At 38.7% G+C, this 17,792-nt stretch overlaps 1 protein-coding gene and 1 long non-coding RNA gene across 4 annotated transcripts; both read right to left on the reverse strand.

The window, feature by feature from the left end:
* Positions 1-12,385: 12,385 nt before the first annotated feature.
* Positions 12,386-14,763, reverse strand: LOC131247391 (uncharacterized). The gene is made up of 2 exons (XR_009171699.1): positions 14,522-14,763; positions 12,386-14,126 (listed from the first exon to the last, which is right to left on the reverse strand). It is a non-coding gene; the product is annotated as an uncharacterized LOC131247391 (long non-coding RNA).
* A 15-nt stretch (positions 14,764-14,778) lies between these two features.
* LOC131247393 (probable LRR receptor-like serine/threonine-protein kinase At1g53440) lies at positions 14,779-17,192 on the reverse strand. 3 transcript variants are annotated; one of them, XM_058247703.1, is made up of 7 exons: positions 17,162-17,192; positions 17,007-17,078; positions 15,962-16,033; positions 15,764-15,835; positions 15,598-15,669; positions 15,011-15,082; positions 14,779-14,845 (listed from the first exon to the last, which is right to left on the reverse strand). In XM_058247703.1, exons 1-6 carry the CDS (start codon positions 17,176-17,178, stop codon positions 15,079-15,081), a joined length of 309 nt encoding a protein of 102 aa, XP_058103686.1. In that variant the 5' UTR covers positions 17,179-17,192; the 3' UTR covers positions 14,779-14,845; positions 15,011-15,078. The 3 variants fall into 3 exon arrangements, 2 of the variants coding, with proteins under 2 accessions (XP_058103686.1, XP_058103687.1); XR_009171700.1 differs by lacking the exons at positions 17,007-17,078; positions 17,162-17,192 and adding an exon at positions 16,126-16,171; XM_058247704.1 differs by lacking the exons at positions 14,779-14,845; positions 15,598-15,669.
* Positions 17,193-17,792: the final 600 nt, after the last annotated feature.

Below are 17,792 nucleotides of genomic sequence, written 5' to 3' on the forward strand. Positions count from 1 at the left end.
TGTTCTTGTGGTTATTGTTCGTGGGTTATGCTTTTGGTTATGCTCATTATGAATCAAACTGATGATTATAAATCCTCCTTGTAGTATCCTAGGATCGAAACCTGGTGAATGGGTGCCGGGAGCCGAGAATGGGGTTCTACGGAGGCTGTCGGTGCCGGATTCGGCGATCGAAAATTTTATGAGCCCGGTTTCTGAGTTCGGGGCATGACATACATACCATTCCTGCATTAATCAAAGTATCTAGGGATGTTCGATTGTATTGCTTATCATTACTGCTTGAGTGAATTGATAACATGCTAACCTTTGCTTTATTGTTCCACTGAGTTGATCACTCACTCTCACATTATAGGATGGTGTTTTAAACACCAACCAGACCCTATTGTAGGTTCAGATGATGGCGTAGCCTGCGAGGCGGAGCTGGACTTCGAGGACGATGAGGAGGCATTCTCATATATGTAGTATTCGGGGGGGTTCTCGTAGACCGTTCTAAATCGACGGGGCTTCAGGGTTATACTTGTAGTGGATAATTACATTTTTTGTCATTTTTTAATTTGAAACAATACATGTAATTATTGACCTGGCAATGCGTACATATTTCGAGGACCTATACTGAGTTATAACGCTATACATATTTGAGTAAGTCTTCCGCTTGCGTATTACAACTGTCCCTGGATTTTGTATTGCTGATTTGGCTTAATCTTATTCATGTTTTATGCACTAATACAGACAACATTTAATCATCATTAAATATGTTACATAAGTGATGCATTGGAACTCGAGAGTTGGACTTCTACTCGACCCCCGATTTTCAGGGCGTTACAAGGGGCTCGCCCTCTTCTGGCTTAGATAGCAGGGGTAGTGAGCTTAGGTACTGTTTCAGCTGCTGGAACGCCTGTTCATACTCCGGTGTCCACTCGACCTTCTTATGACCCTTCAACTATTGGAATAAGGGGAGGCACTTATCCGTGGCTCGGGATATTAATCGACTGAGTGCCGCTACCCATCCGGTGAGGCATTGGATTTCCTTTGTGGTTCGAGGTGAGCTCATGTCAAGCAGCGCCTTAATCTTCTCGGGATTTGCCTCGATGCTTCTCTGGCTGACTTGAAACCCAAGGAATTCGCTGGAGCCGGCTTCTAAGGCGCACTTGGCGGGGTTCAACTTCATACGGTACTCCCAAAGAATCGAGAAAGTTTCACCGAGGTCCGCAATGTGGTCGGACGCTTTGATGCTCTTCACCAGCATGTCGTCAACATAAACCTCCATGATCCGACTGATTTACTTAGCAAACATCTAGTTCACAAGCCTTTGATATGTTGCCCCGGAGTTCTTCAGGCCAAAGGGCATAACCTGGTAACAATAGAGACATTTATCTGTGACGAAGGTCATCTTCTGCCTATTTGGAGGATGCATTGTGATGTGATTATACCCGGAGTACGTGTCGAGGAAGGATAGAAGTTCATGTCTGATTGTGCTGTCCACCAGCTGATTGATCCGAGAAAGGGGAAGCTATTTTTGGGGCAGGCCTTGTTCAGGTCTGAGTAGTCTACACAGACCTGCCACTTTCCATTGGCTTTCTTCACAAGGACCACATTTGCGATTTAGTTTGGATAATGCACTTCCTTGATGAATTTGACGCTGAGGAGCTTCGACACTTCATCTGCTATGGCTGAGTACCTTTCGGGGTCAAATGTCCTCCTCTTCTGCTTCACTGGTCTGTGATCTGGGTCCACGTTTAGCCTATGGACTATAACATCGGGAGAGATGTAAGGCATGTCTTCGTATGACCATGTGAAGATGTCCTTATATTGTTGTAAGAAAGCCAGCATCTGAGACCGCTGCTTGTAACGCCTTAAAAATCGAGGGTCAAGCAGATGCCCAACTCCAGAGTTCCGACGCATTACTTATGCAACATAGTTAATGATGATTAAATGTTGTCCGTATTAGTGCATTAAACATAAATGGGATTATACCAAATAAGCATATCATACTCCATAGACAATTAGATTTCACAAGCTGAAGACTGTGATAAGTATATAAAGCATATAAGTGATCGTAAGTCCCCAGAGTATGAACGTCACCAGGTTAAATAATTACATGTATAATTTCAAAATTTACAAAATGACAAGGTGTAATGTTCAACTAGTCCGTAACCATGTAGCCTCGTCAACGCAACTCCAAGTCTATATAGACCCGCCAGAGAGTTGCAGATAGGAGAACTCTTCCTCGTCGTCATAGAAGTCAGGCTCTGCCTCATAAGCATCACTGTCACCTAAAGCTAGAACAAAGTTTGGTTGGTGTTTTAAAATATCGTCCCAGAGTGGGAGTGAGTGATCAACTCAGTGGAACTATAAGGCAAAGGTTAATATGTTATCAATTCAGTCAAGCAGTAATGATAAAGCAATACAACAAATACTCCTAAGTACTTTGGTTAATGTAAGGATGGTATGTATTAATGATATATGCCCTCGCCTGCACTCCCTTTGTGACATCATCTCATGGTCGTACATACAACACTCTCACTATGCTCAACTCCAACGCCAAAGGCACATGCAATGAGGTGCATGTGCATGATTAGCCAACTTCTTAATTAGACTTATTCATACAGCAGGTTTGGGAAGCTAAGGTACTTCCATTTATATCATTAACCCAAACAATGATCCATTTAGGGTCATCAATCCTAGTTAGTCGCATACAATGACAGTTCCAGGTCGCTACAGAGAGGCTCGTCACCTCAGTGTAGTCCTAGTTTATACTCGAAGTCACTACAGAAAGGCTCTTCACTTAGCGTAGTCCTAGTGTATACTCGAGGTCACTACAAGAAGCTCGTCACCTGATCATATGCCGACAGCTCGAATAAAGTGTCCCATACTACCGTATTCGGCTCACGAGTTTGGTTTACTTACTGGACACTATGGTGAGGCTCGTCACCCTAGCGTAGGCCGACAGCTCGAGCACAGTGTCCCATACCAGCATGTCTGGCTCATGAGTCTTAGCGGATCATGGTACCAGGGTTAAACAAGCTTTACACTGGTAACTGGTACCTTAGATTCAAATAGTAGCATTCATACATGGTGAACATACATTAGGTCAATCGAGTTACTTGACAAGCTCGACTGGTACGAGCATATGTTGAATTAATTGACATGGAGGGCATACACACTCCTTGTGGCCTAACCATTGCCAATAATTACCGTACGACTCGAATTCCTTGAACGTATCCGTCGTGGCTAAAACAATTCGACCATCAATTGTAAACCATTACTGATTGCCTAGACTACATTGTAGCCCCAATCACACTCCAAAGCAATAGCATTCACATGTGATAGTCAAAGACAACATGTGACAACCAATCTAAATATAAACCTCATTTAAGTATTTTAACAAACACATAGTGTACATGTTATCATACAAAGGCATTTCAACCATAAAACACGTAATAGTGATATAAGTTACATGAAGGAAACTATAACTATAGATAAGGTAATTGAGAACCCTATCTCAACACCCTTTTTAAATACATTTTAACAAGCATTTTCTCATTCAGGCATTTTATCAAATACTTAGACTACACATATCACATACATGTAATAAATTGGTTATAACGTATATTATAACAAATACTTTCACAAAGGAGTTACCACACGTACGACAATCATGTATTCTCAAACAACAATCATGGCAAGCACAAATCATAATTCCGTATTCATACAAACATTTCAACAAACACATGGAATGCATTAATTTCAACATAGTTCATATATATATATAATATGTGGAAAACATCTCATCTAAGCATATGTGATAGCAATCAAGTCAGTCATTAATCATTAACTGACATTGAAAGCCTTGAAAACCATAACCAAAATGTTTATAGTCCGCACCTTTCGTTGGTAAACTCGTATCGAACTCAATTCGAACACTGTGCCTTCGTCTACAGTACGACGGCTACCTGAATCATGAAATAAGTTAGCTATTTCGTCGATTCTTCTACTTGGATGCCTAAAACAGATTAGGGTTAGGGTTTGTTATCCAAAAAAAGAATCGAAATCAACAGTATAGCGATGCAGGCAGGATAATTTGGCACGTGGAGCGATGGGATTGAATCCCAGCAACTATCTCTCACACTCTCTCTCTCTCCTCCCCACTCTTTCCTTCTCTCTTTTCTCTCTTTTCTTTCTTAGGGTTTGAAAATTCGTATGGAATGAGACAGGGGTGGGTTAAAGCCCTTATATAGGCTCAAAACTGATGCCAATGGCCCCAGGGCCATGGTATACTTAGGTTATAACCAAAAGTCGTTTGTTTTAGTCTAATGGGGCTCATTTGGAGGTCCATTTCCTGCATACAGTCCGGTGAAAGTTTCCTGATAATGGATCTATGTCAGGTTAAGTTTTCGATCCGATCGGATATGTAGATCGACCGCGGAGGACCAGTTTTAGTTCAACGGTCATCGTCTCTCAATCAGGGCCACAAGTGCACTGACATGTGTAGAGAAATTTCCCTAATCTGAGGGTGTAGTTGGGTCAGAATCTGACGGTCTGAAACCTTAAATTTGGCCTGCAAGCGAACAGCCCAATTCACTTAAGTTTTAGTCTGTTTTCTAAAGATATTCACGTTTCTCACACACTTCGCTCCGGGCTCAAGTTCTGCGTTTCTAGATACTATTTGGACTTGATTCTTAAGATGGTTGTTAAGCCCAGTAAGGTGGTCATAATTCTATAGTTTTGTGGTAATCGAACTTTCGACACGCGGTCCAGGTCTGATACGGAGTTTCAAGATGCTCCCGAGAGCAACTGGGTTTTGAGATTGATCCTAGGTTTTTAGGTAATGTAGAGTCAGCGATTATAATGGTTTTGGGTCTTGCAGATCGTATTGAAAGTGATTTGAGCTAATTCGCCGATTAACTTAGTTTAATACTTAATTAATTTTTGTCTAATTTCTAAAGGATTCGATCTTTAGTGATTTCTGCCTGAGGTGGTACTCGAGTCTTTGTATGAATTTTTTCGAGATGTTACACTACTCAAAATTCAGCGATGATCTGAGCAGAATAGTTCTGCTTGGGTCGGCTTCTTCGAGTGGGACAATCACTAAGTCTTTTGTGGAGGAGTCTTCTGCAGGAGCTCTAGGGTAGAGGACATTCACGGTGAGGGCCTGCTTCACAGAACCCTTTCTGATCGCTACAGAATAACATCTCCGGGCTTCACGCTGGTCTCCTCGGAGGTACCTGACCCCTCCCTTGGTGGGAAATTTCATCATGATGTGATAAGTAGACATGACCGCCCTCATTGTGTTAAGAGAAGGTCGAACCAATATAACATTGTGCACCGATGGCACGTTCACAACGAGAAAGTCGACCGAAAGTGTGACTTGATGGTGCCCTTCCCCTGCTATCATGGGGAGGGATATGGCTCCTTTGGAGATCACTTTATCTCCGGCAAAGCCGTGTAGGGGGTCTTCACAGGTCAGAGATGTGACCTATTAATTCTCATTCTCTCAAACGCCTCGAAGTAGATGATGTCAACTGAGCTACCAATATCGACCAATATGTGGTAGACCTTGTGGTTAGCTATAGTCATCACCACCACCAGGGCATCGTTATGCGGATGCTAAATTCCATGCACATCATCTTCTGTAAAGGTCAGACTACAGGGGCTCACTCAGAGTTCTTTCCTTGGCCTTTTGGTCAGGTGGACATAATGCTTGGGGTCTGAGCTTCGAGAGTAGACTTTGCGAGCCCTATTCGAGTCACCTCCACCAGATGAACCACTATAAATGGTGTAGATCTCGGCAGTCTCTTCCGCAGTCTTGCTTTGCTGCTCTTCTCTCTGAGCTAACTTCTCTTCCTTAGTTTATCGTCACAGATGACCCTTATGGATGAGGGTCTTGATCTCGTCCTTGAGATCCATGTAATCACTCGTATTGTGATCGTGGTCACGATGGAAAAGACAGTACTTGCGCTTGTCTCGTTGTCCTGCATTGGCCTTCATACAAACTGGCCACTGCAAGAGTCTCTGATCCCTGATGTCTAACAGGATCTTTTCTAGAGATGTGTTGAGGGGGGGTGTAGGAGCGGAACTTACTCTCAGGCCTCCTGCTGGGTCGGCGATCGTGAGAGGCTTGATCGTCTGGCTTCTTGCTGGATGACCGAGGCTCTTCATTCCTCAGTCTCTTCTTCTTTGACGACTGCTCGACAACTTTGACATTCTTGTGGGAGTTGGAGAACTCCTTGGCTTTGGTGTATTTCTGAGCTCGACCAAAGTAGTCAACGGATTCTTCCTAATTTAGAAGATGAACTTCCCCTCCCTGAGTCCGCTAAACATGGAAAAAAGTGTCATCTTGTCATCATAGTCATCCACTAACAGCACCTCTTCATTAAAGTGGGCGATGAAGTCCATTAATGACTCCTTGTTCCCCTGCTTGAGGGTGAACAGATGAGTAGTCGGCTTTTGACTCTTCTCACCAGAGATGAACTGGGTAAGGTATAATCTGTTGAGCTTCGCAAAAGAGCCGATCGACTTTAGCTTAAGCTGCCGATACTAACTCCGAGCAGACCCAGAGAGAGTTATTTAGAAAGCCCTGCACATCATTGCATCTGTGGCTAACTAGATCTGCCCTCACGAATGGTAGGACTTTACATGTTCTAACGGGTCTCTAGACCCAAAGTATTGGATGACTAAAAGCATCCTGAACCTCTATGACATCACCTCATCCATGATTTCTGAGGTGAAGGGAGGCTCGGTCTCTTTCACCATTGCCCGGACTATAATCGGGATGAACGTGGACTGTTGGTTCTTTTGTAATGTCTTGATCTGATCATGGAGTTCCTTAAGCTGAGCCTCTCAAGGATTCTGAGTCTCAGCTACTGCTTCTTGGGGGGGCCTCTACCACCTTCTTAGGAAATTGACCGTACTTACCTCGAAGTTTGGGCAAATTACCTCGAATGCTACGACACTCCATATTTCCTTAAAGGGCCTTCTGACAGCTTTTAGACCTTGTTTCGGATGAAAATGCCCCTGACCTTGGTTCAGGAATTGTACGGTCCTGAAGTGAAGTGGAAGTCACCCGATGTTACAACCCCCGAGAAATGGACGGATCGGTTACTCCCCGGGACACCAGCTAATGGCTAGTGCTCGGCGCTCTGTGGGCCCCACCACCATGTACGTGTTTCATCCATGCCGTCCATATATTTCTCAAATCATTTTATGGTAAGAGACTGAAAACGAGGATAATTTAGTCACGATGGGTCCTAGGAGGATTTTAATGGTGGATATCCAATTATTATAATTTCCCCAAAGTGTGGTCCACTGGAGAGTTATACCACTCTCATTTTTCGGTTCAAGACATAAAATGATATTTTAAACTAGACGAACGGCGTGGACGAAGCACATACATCATGGTGGGGCCCATAGACAATCGATCACTTACACCACGAGCTTCGAAAGGGGCAAATGTCGCACTTTTGTACGTTTAAAAGACCCTCTCCTTCCTCTTCTATTATTTTCCTAGAGAAGCCAAGATCCAGGGACCAACAGCCAGAGAGCAATGTTGTTTCTCCTCATCGTTTCGCTCATCTGAAAGCCTCTTCCACTACGAGGTTAGTATTTTATTTTCTTTCAACTATAGGTAGGCATTTGCCAGGGTAAAGGAAGAACAGAGTCGAGAAGACAAGGTACTTTGGTGGTCACGTGAAAGGGAGTGTAACATAGGGCACACCTTAATCAAACCTCCACCATTGGATGGTAGACAACCATGACATCATGTTTGTGACAGTATTTGGATCGTGGCTGCCACTTGTCACAACCGTGGTTGTGATGTTATATGGATCGTGCTTGTTAGGGATATGACACTGGATACAACTACGACCCACTATTCTTCATTACCACGACCCAATGTGTAGGACAACCACGATCCAGTGTGCTTCATTACCATAAGATTACGACTCAGTGTGTTTCATTACTTTAAGATTACGATGACTGCATCAGTTAAATTGGATTTGATAATTAAAGTTGTGTACGGTGATGCAACTTAGAAGTGCATCACTGCACGGGGAATGATCGATGTAGTGAATCTAAGAGAAATGAAGTGTACAGCGGTCAGTTTACATGGTGCTTCACAAGACACAACGGGACATTTTAGACGAAGTGAAGGTTTCATGTGAGAATATGAAGCCCCCAGAAACTAGAAGATCTGATGGGAGACCCAAAAAGGTTCGAATTACATCCACTACAAGAAATCCCATTTTAGCGACGAAAATTTTCGTTGCTAAAAGTCAAATTTTCGCAGCTAAAAAGTTTTAGCGACGAAAATTTTCATCGCTAAATTCGTCACTAAAAGTTCAAAGCAGAAGGGTTTTATCGGCGAAAAATTTGAATCGTCGCCAAAGGCAAGCTTTTAGCGACGAAAATTTTCGTCGCTAAAAAAACTTTACAAGACTTTTAGCAGCTAAAATTTTCGCTGCTAAAAATATTCGACAATTTTTAGCGACGAAAATTTTCGTTGCTAAAAAAATTTTACAAGACTTTTAGCAGCGAAAATTTTCGCTGCTAAAAATATTCGACAACTTTTAGCGACGAAAATTTTCGTCTCTAAAAAAAATTTACAAGACTTTTAGCAGCGAAAATTTTCGCTGCTAAAAATATTCGTCCACTTTTAGCGACGAAAATTTTCGTTGCTAAAAAACTTTACAAGACTTTTAGCAGCGAAAATTTTCGTTGCTAAAAATATTTGTCCACTTTTAGTGACAAAAATATTCGTCGCTAAAAACTTTACAATTTTCACTGCTAAAAAATATTGTTCAACTTTTAGCAACGAAAGTATTCGCTGCTAAAAAATATTCCTTCAACTTTTAACGACGAAAATTTTCGTCGCTAAAAACTAATTGTTAAACTTTTCACAACTTTTACCTACGAAAATTTTCGTAGGTAAAAGTCTCTTTTAAAAAAAATATTCAAGCACAAAATTCTTAATATACACCTGTTACAATATATACACCTGTTATAATATATTTCATCATATTCTTCCTGATATACACCTGTTATATAATATATTTCATTATATTCACATTCGCATCCATATAAACCCAAACTAAAAAATCCATCCAAACTTAAAAGTACATTCATCCAAACATAAACAGTCTTATCCACATCACATTCATTCACACATAAATACATATAAGTTTAACATCATAAACAAAAATATAAAAAATCACAAAGATAAAGGCGGAGGTGGTGGGGCATCGGTGGGTAAGCATGCAGCGAGAGCCTGAAACGAACCGCTCCTTGATCATGTCGTCGATAGCCTGAGAGATGTGCAAAACACTCAAATTCAAGTCAAATTTATCCTGCAGTTTCGTAAATAATAGATTAAGCCAATAAACTTATTAAGAAAATAACTTAACCGTAAATAAACTTTTATAAAATAAATTAGGATTTAAAAGTATAGGTTTAAGTTTAGGTTAAGGTTAAGGTTTAGGTTATAACTTTAAGGAATTGAGAATAGGTTAAGGTTTATGTTTAGGAAATCGAGTTCGGGTTTGGGATCGGGTTTAGGTTTGGGTTTTCAAATCTAGGTTTAGGTTAAGTAGTTGAGATTAGGATTAGGTGTAGGTTTAGGTTTAAGGATTTGAGAATACAATTAAGTTTTAGGTTTAGGTTTAGGTTTTAGATTTAGGTTAAGATTAAGGTTATAAGTTTAGGTTTAGGTTATAGGTTATAGCTATAGGGAATTGAGAATAGGTTAAGGTTAAGGTTTAGGTTTAGGAAATCGGGTTCGGGTTTAGGTTTGGGTATTCAAGTTTAGGTGTAGATTTAGTAGTTGGGATTAGAATTAGGTGTAGGTTTAGGTTTAAGGATTTGAGAATACATTTAGGTTTTAGGTTTAGGTTTAGGTTTAGGTTAAGGTTATAGGTTTAGATTAGGTTTAGGTTTAGGTTAAGGTTATAGGTTTAGATTAGGTTTAGGTTTAGGTTATAGGTTATAGATATAGGGAATTGAGAATAGGTTAAGGTTTAAGTTTAGGAAATCGGGTTCGGGTTTAAGTTTGGGTTTTCAAGTTTAGGTTTAGGTTAGGTTAAGGAGTTGAGATTAGGATGTAGGTTTAGGTTTAGAGATTTGAGAATACATTTAAGTTTTAGGTTGAGGTTTAGGTTTAGGTTTTAGTTTATATGTTTAGGTTATAAGTTTAGGTTTTAGGTTTACGATTAAGGTTAGGTTATAGGTTATAAGTTTAGGTTATAGGTTAAGGTTTAGGTTATAGGTTTTGGTTTAGGTTAAGGTTACAGGTTTTGGTTTAGGTTTAGGTTTAGGTTTAGGTTTAGGTTTAGGTTTTAGGAGGTTAGGTTTAGGTTTAGGTTATAGGTTATAGGTTATAGGTTATAGGTTATAGCTTTAGGGAATTGAGAATAGGTTAAGGTTTAAGTTTAGGAAATCGAGTTCGGGCTCGGGATCGGTTTTGGGTTTAGGTTTTCAAGTTTAGGTTTCGGTTTAGGTTAGGGAGTTGAGATTAAGATTAGGTGTAGGTTTAGGTTTAGGGATTTGAGAATACATTTAGGTTTTAGATTTAGGTTAGGTTAAAGGTTATAAGTTTAGGTTATGGGTTATAGATTATAGGTTAAGGTTTAGGTCATAGGTTTTGATTTAAGTTAAGGTTATAGGTTAAGATTTAGGTTAAGGTTTAGGTTTAGGTTATAAGTTATAGCTTTAGGGAATTGAGAATAGGTTAAGGTTTAGGTTTAGAAAATTGGGCTCAGGTTCAGGATCGAGTTTAGGTTTGGGTTTTCAAGTTTAGGTTTAGGTTTAGGTTAGGGAGTTGAGATTAGGATTAGGTGTAGGTTTAGGTTTAGGGATTTGAGAATACGTTAAGGTTTAGGTTTAGGAAATCGAGTTCGGGTTCGAGATCGGGTTTACGTTTGGGTTTTAGGTTTAGGTTTAGGCTATAGGTTATAAGTGTAGGTTTAGGTTTAGGTTTTGGGTTATAAGTTTAGGTTTAGGTTATAGGTTTTGGGATTTGAGAATAGGTTTAGGTTATAAGTATAGGTTTAGGTTATAAGTATAGGTTTAGGTTTAGGTTTTATGTTTAGGTTAAGGTTATAGGTTTAGGTTTAGGTTACAAGTGTAGATTATAGGTTTAGGTTTAGGTTAGGTTATAGGTTAAGGTTTAGGTTCAAGGATTTTAGAATACGTTAAGGTTTAGGTTTAGGAAATCAGGTTTGAGTTCGAGATCGGGTTACGTTTGGGTTTTAGGTTTGGGTTATAGGTTATAAGTGTAGGTTTAGGTTTAGGTTTAGGTTTTAGGTTTAGGTTATAGGTTATAGCATTAGGTTATAGGTTTAGGTTTAGGTTAAGTTTAGGTTTATAGGTTTTGGGATTTGAGAATAAGTTTAGGTTATAAGTATAGGTTTAGGTTAGGGTGAGGGAATTGAGTTTAGGTTATAGGTTATAAGTTTTTGGTTAAGGTTTAGGTTATAGTTATAGGTTTTGGGATTTGAGAATAGCTTTAGGTTATAAGTATAGGTTTAGGTTAGGTTATAGGTTAAGGTTTAGGGGATTGGGTTTAGGTTATAGGTTCAGGTTATAGGTTATAGGTTTAGGTTAAGGTTTAGGTTTAAGTTATAGGTTTTAGGATTTGAGAATAGGTTTAGGTTATAAGTATAAGTTTAGGTTAGGGTGTAGGTTAAGGTTTAGGGAATTGAGTTTAGGTTATAGGTTATAGGCTTTTGGTTAAGGTTTATGTTATAGTTATAGGTTTTGGGATTTGAGAATAGGTTTAGGTTATAAGTATAGGTTTAGGTTAGGTTATAGGTTAAGGATTAGGGAATTGAGTTTAGGTTATAGGTTCAGGTTATAGGTTATAGGTTTAGGCTAAGGTTTAGGTTTAAGTAATAGGTTTTGGGATTTAAGAATAAGTTTAGGTTATAAGTATAGGTTTAGGTTAGGGTGTAGGTTAAGGTTTAGGGAATTGAGTTTAGGTTATAGGTTATAGGTTTTTGGTTAAGGTTTAGGTTATAGTTATAGGTTTTGGGATTTGAGAATAGGTTTAGGTTATAAGTTAAGGGTGTGGTCCCTGCAAGTACAGATATAAACACGGCCTGTTGAAATGGTCAGGCCACTCCAATGCTGTCCATAGGAAATGGACAGCTTCATCATGGTCATAACAGCAGTTTCCACCTTTTAGGGACCCCCGCTCAACATCCGGATAGCTCCGACGCACATCTGGATCTGTTCCATCAATTTCAAGCAAATACAGATAAAAACATGGCCTGTCCAAATGGTCAGGCCACTCCAATGCTGTCTATAAAAAATAGACAGCTTCATCATAGTCATAACAGCGGTTCCCACATTCCAGGGACCCCCGCTCAACATCCGGATAGCTCCGACGCACATCTGGGTCTGCTCATTTAAATAAAATGGATTATCAAGATCATTTAAATAAAATCAGGTCCAATCAACAATCTAACCTGGAGGATTCTGTTAGCATTGTTGACGGCACCTCAAATCTTGTTTTATGGTCTAAAAATTCAAAATTAGATACAAAAATTAGAAAAACCAAAGAAATTTAAGAAAGATAGTCAAAGTCCATGTGAATGAGCACAAGTATGCATCTACATATGAATTCTGAAAAGCTATTGCATATCACAACAATAATAATAATAATAATAATAATAATAATAATAATAATAATAATAATAAATAAATAAATAAATAAAAAATCCTTGCGTTTGGATATTCAACAAAATGAGTTAGAATGAATTCATTTGCCTAATTCATGGAAACCTTGCGTTTGGATATTCAACAAAATTGAATTGTAATAATTCAATTCAGTTTAATAAACTCAGATTTCTGAGAAGGATTTAATGGTTTTAAATCCATGGTTTTCTGGAAAAGGTCCATTTCCTGGATGTCAAATTCAACGGGGAAAGTAAGATGGTTAATATTACTTTTCACAGTGCAAAGTTTCAATTATGTCTCTTCTTTACCATCCATTTTCTTCTTAACAAGAAAATCCATATTTACTAATATTCCCATTTTTCTATTTTTCAAAAGAATGAGTCCGGACTCCAAAAGCGTCGGCTCTAGCACTCGTACTTTCAGCCCAAACCCTAACCAAGGACTCCAAAATTACCAAGTACTCATAAAAATTCATTGCAAGTATTTTTTGTCTATGTGCATGACGACCATACTGTTAAGATCAATCCTCTTATCTTCATTTACAAAAACTAGTGGATGACAAATTATGTATAACATACAGAGCTGGTTCAGCCACTTATGCAATTAGGGAAGGTTCAAAATGGCCAGATTTCCACATCAAGCATCAGTTGCATACATATGATACAGAAGGACAAAAGTATCACCTTCAACATGACTGTCAAACAAGTTTCCTCACCAAAAATTCAGATCACAAACCATCATGGCATGTGTCCAATTTTGGTTTAATTTTCATTTTTCTCTTTAATTTTGGTTCTTTCTGTTTTCTGGTTTTAGTGTTTTGATTGTTGGATAAGGAGGTGTGGGTCATAAATCCTTTCACAATTGAATGCATCAATTACATGTGCAAGAATGCACCAATTACAATAAGAAGTGTGTGAGTAGGATTCTAATTACTACCATCCGTACATGTATGCAAGATCCAATTTATCTGGTGGTTGCCACAGTGTATGTGCTGCGGCTAGAAAAATCAGGTTGGTTCTTTTTTTAAGATGAGCCACGTATGTATGGTAAGAATGGAAACCGAGTCAACTGGCAATCCAGATTTGATGCCCATGTATGGCCCAACTGAGAACCAGACATACCTGATGAAAGGCCTGGATTTACATTGAATATAAATGCTACCAGACATAAGAAGAGATCTCTGCAAAGACATGTCCATAAGATAGATGGTCACCAAGGATATCTAATAGGCCTATTGAACATATATAACAAGCATTTTATTTTGGTTACATCTCACATTGGTTGTGGGCAACACTGTCATACCAATGTAAGAAGCATTAATTAGATTTAACTTTTCATGTAGAAATAAGCTTTCTTACTTGTTCATAGATGCTTCTATCCTTAGTGTTGGCATTCACCAGCTATCGTTGCTTCTCATTTAAGGCAATCTAAGTGTCCGGTTCCTGTATGATGATATATCAACACTTGAACAACTTGGTGAGTTAGTTCAATATTAGATACATATTAGAGAAACAGGAACAGATACTGATTGTAACTTTGCAATAGAAAATGATGGTTAACATTAAGTAGATAAACCAGATGCAACTGATAACTATTATAGTTTCATTCATACAACCTAGATCACACATTGTTCCTAATATCCAAGCTTCATTCGAAATAAAATCTTTGAAACAATCAGTGTAATGACAGAAAGAATAAATAGAATTTATAATAGAAGCAAATGAAATAAGAACTACCAAAGGATAGAGCAAAATTCCTGCATATGAATAGGGAGGAACATCCATGAAAGAGAAAAACTAAGGACATAGCACTCCGGGAAAAGGAAAACAAACAAAGTGTGGAAAATTATTGTTCTTACAAGTTTCCTGCTGAGCATTGGGTTATATCAGACCTGGTAAAATTGTTGTAAGATAAGTCCGTGCAAGACAGCATCATGCAATGCTATGTTTATGCCTTTTCAGGAGTGGAAAAAATAATAACCCAGTAGGAATCTGAAAGGCCTAAAGTAATCTCACAAGAGAGTTTAACAAAACATTAATATGCATGGAAAAAGAAGCCATCAAATATACAGATCCTGTTGCCAGTGAAATGTAATTTGAGAATTACTGAGTAATACAAGTAATGGTTGCTACCTCGGACCCAAGAGGAGATGACCCCAGTCAGCATGTTGCTAGTAAGATACCTACATTAAAAACAATATATATCATGAGACGGATTTCTAATTTGTGACAAAAATATCACTGAAGCATTATTGAGGGTCCAAAAATTACAGAAGGATTGTCCATTTTCTTGAAGTATCTAGCAAGAGAATCAGTGAAATTTTGGTAATGAATGTCTATTTTCTTACATATAATCTAGAGCTGAGAGTCTTGAAAAGCTGCTTGGAATTTCTCCTGTCAAATTGTTAAAGGTAAGTTATCTGCAAGAGAAAATTATCATTAGAAAAAAACTGAGGAAGATTCTCTCTGAAATGAATTTGTAAGTTACATGTATTCAATGCGTGTTCTCATCCATAGCAGGCCATGAGATTGAAGACTATAGTATATTGTAAAGAACATGGAATGGACAAAAGGATGTTCCTTGTCCAGTAGCATGATGGATTAGCCAGTACACGGCAAAATAAACATAGAAATGAAAGTGAAAGGCCAAATCACCTTGAATTTGTCGTCGAATCACTTCAGTTTTGCACTTCCCTTCTTAATTTAACTTCTTTCAAACCATGAAACAGTTGGTTGGACAATGGTCGTGATTTGCATGTCAACTCATGGAGCTGAATCTTCAACTTTCATTTTATGTTTTCATCACTTAATTTAGAGTTGACCATCCAAACTTAAGAATATTGTGCATCTAACAATGCCTAGTCAGCACTCAATGGCATGGGAAAAGAAATACATAAAGGCCATGTGTATAAAAGATTTGTCCAAAGTAACTTACAAGGATTTCAGATTTGTCATTGTCCCAATATATTGTGGGATTTTGTCAGAAATCAAGCAATTTCTTAGTACCCTGCAGTATATGAGCAAGACAGACACTTCATGAACAAAAGAAGCAACGAACAATGATATATTTATGCCATCAGGGGTATATCCATTCAACTCACAATTTCTGCATTTTGGTCATATCCCCCAATGCAGGGAAAGGCATGCTCGATCCATTCAAATCCGATATCCTCCTGAAAATCAAAATATATTGGATTCAATAAAGTAATTCATTTCATACCACTTCCAAGGCTGGGTATGAATCCAAGAAAATTCCAAGTAATAAAGCAGCAAGGAAAGAACATGGAATGTGCCCTCACAGTTCAGTTAGATTCACCAAGAAAGAGATGTTAGAAGGAATAGGTCCCGTCATAGATGTGCCTTGCATATGCCTACAGTGGTTCAGAATCACGGTTCATATAGATGTTCTCATATAGAAGCAAGAAGCAATTTACACTGAAAACATATCAAATAAAGTTCTTACAGTCTCTTGAGTCGTGTCCAGTTCCCGATGAAATCAGGGATCTTACAGAAATAATATGAATGGAGTTTAATAATTTATAATTTCTAAATGGAAAAGACAACCCCAGTGACTAGTGAAGAATTGACAAGTCCGTCAAGTTTCTCCAGTTATTTCTCCTGTCAAGTTATTCGAACAAGCAAGGCTGCACCAGTAATATATTGGATTATGTTAGGAACAAAGTTTTTTTTTTTAAAAAAAACATCTATTGTTTATTATCACCATAGGCTGTATGCCAATCACTACCAACTAATCATGATCAGATGGTGGTGATAAGTGAGGCCCACACCTGCTACGCGGTGTGGACCCAGCGGGGCATTCCACTCCTTAAAATGGTCGTGGAGTCCTCTCAACACCACATATTGACCGTCAACTGATAGTGTTGAATAGCATAAACACTTCGCAATTGGTTGACCCTCAGCCATTCTGTTCACCAATGTAACCTAACAATGGCCAACGTATATTTACACATTAATCACATTTTCTATTTAATTAGGACATAGGAGGCAACCAGAACTAATAAATAAATAAATAACATTTAAATTTTAGAGATTCTGAATTCAGGTCACAAATCTCAGCAGCTGCTCAAATGTAATAAAGATAAGGGTGACACTATTTGCAACTGCCCTGATTGATAATGGCAACCTTCTTTCAACATTGGTAATACAACAGTACAAATTTGTACTCCTGAATTACCAAAAGTAGAAAGAAAAGGTGCCAATGGAAAATATCAATCAAGATGAGTAAAGATATGAATTCCTTGAAAGATAACCATGAAATGAGAATTAGGTAACAATTTTAAAAAAAGAAAAAAAAATTTGCAATGGCAGAACAGAGAATCTTACAATCTCTCCAAGCTGCGCAAATTACCAAGCTCTGGAGGAAGAGGTCCTTCGACCTCGTTAACTTCAATGACTCTGCAAACTCACGAATTGCATGAATAATAGTAGCTAAATGCAATTTCATCTGCCTAATCAAATGAAAGTTGTGAATCACATACAGTGACTTGAGTGTCATGATGTTTCCTAGCTGCTTTGGAATTGTTCCAGAAACGCGATTTCCCAAAAGCGACTTGCAATGTTCAAACAATTTTTTGGGTATGTCCCTCGGAGAGTGAGAGAGGAAGAGAGGGTTTTGTAGATTAGTTATAGAAGATTCCAGATGCTATTATGGAAGAGGACTTACAAATCGGTGAGAGGAGGGGAAGCCCATGCTGCAGGGATCGATCCATTGAGATAGTTGCGAGAAAGATCGTTGTTGGACAAAAGCAGAAATTACGATCTAAGACTCTGATATTTGCTACGAGGCAAAATAAAAGCGTGAGAGAGAGAGAGAGAGACTGAAATACCTCTCTTTGGGCGCGGCTCTGTTTTGAGCGCGCGCCCAAATTTGGGAGACGGATTGGCTACTGGTGGTGGGTGCTCTGTGGGCCCCACCATGATGTATGTGTGTCATCCATTCTGATCATCTATTTTTAGAGATCATTTTAGGGCTTCATACAAAAATTGATAGGTATATAAGTCTCAGGTGGACCACACCACAGGAAATCAATAATGATTGGATATCCACTATTAAAATCCTCCTAAGGCCCATTGTACTGTTTATTTGAAATCTAATATGTTGATTAGGTC

The sequence above is a fragment of the Magnolia sinica genome, chromosome 5, assembly GCF_029962835.1.
Source record: "Magnolia sinica isolate HGM2019 chromosome 5, MsV1, whole genome shotgun sequence".
Lineage (NCBI taxonomy): Eukaryota > Viridiplantae > Streptophyta > Magnoliopsida > Magnoliales > Magnoliaceae > Magnolia > Magnolia sinica.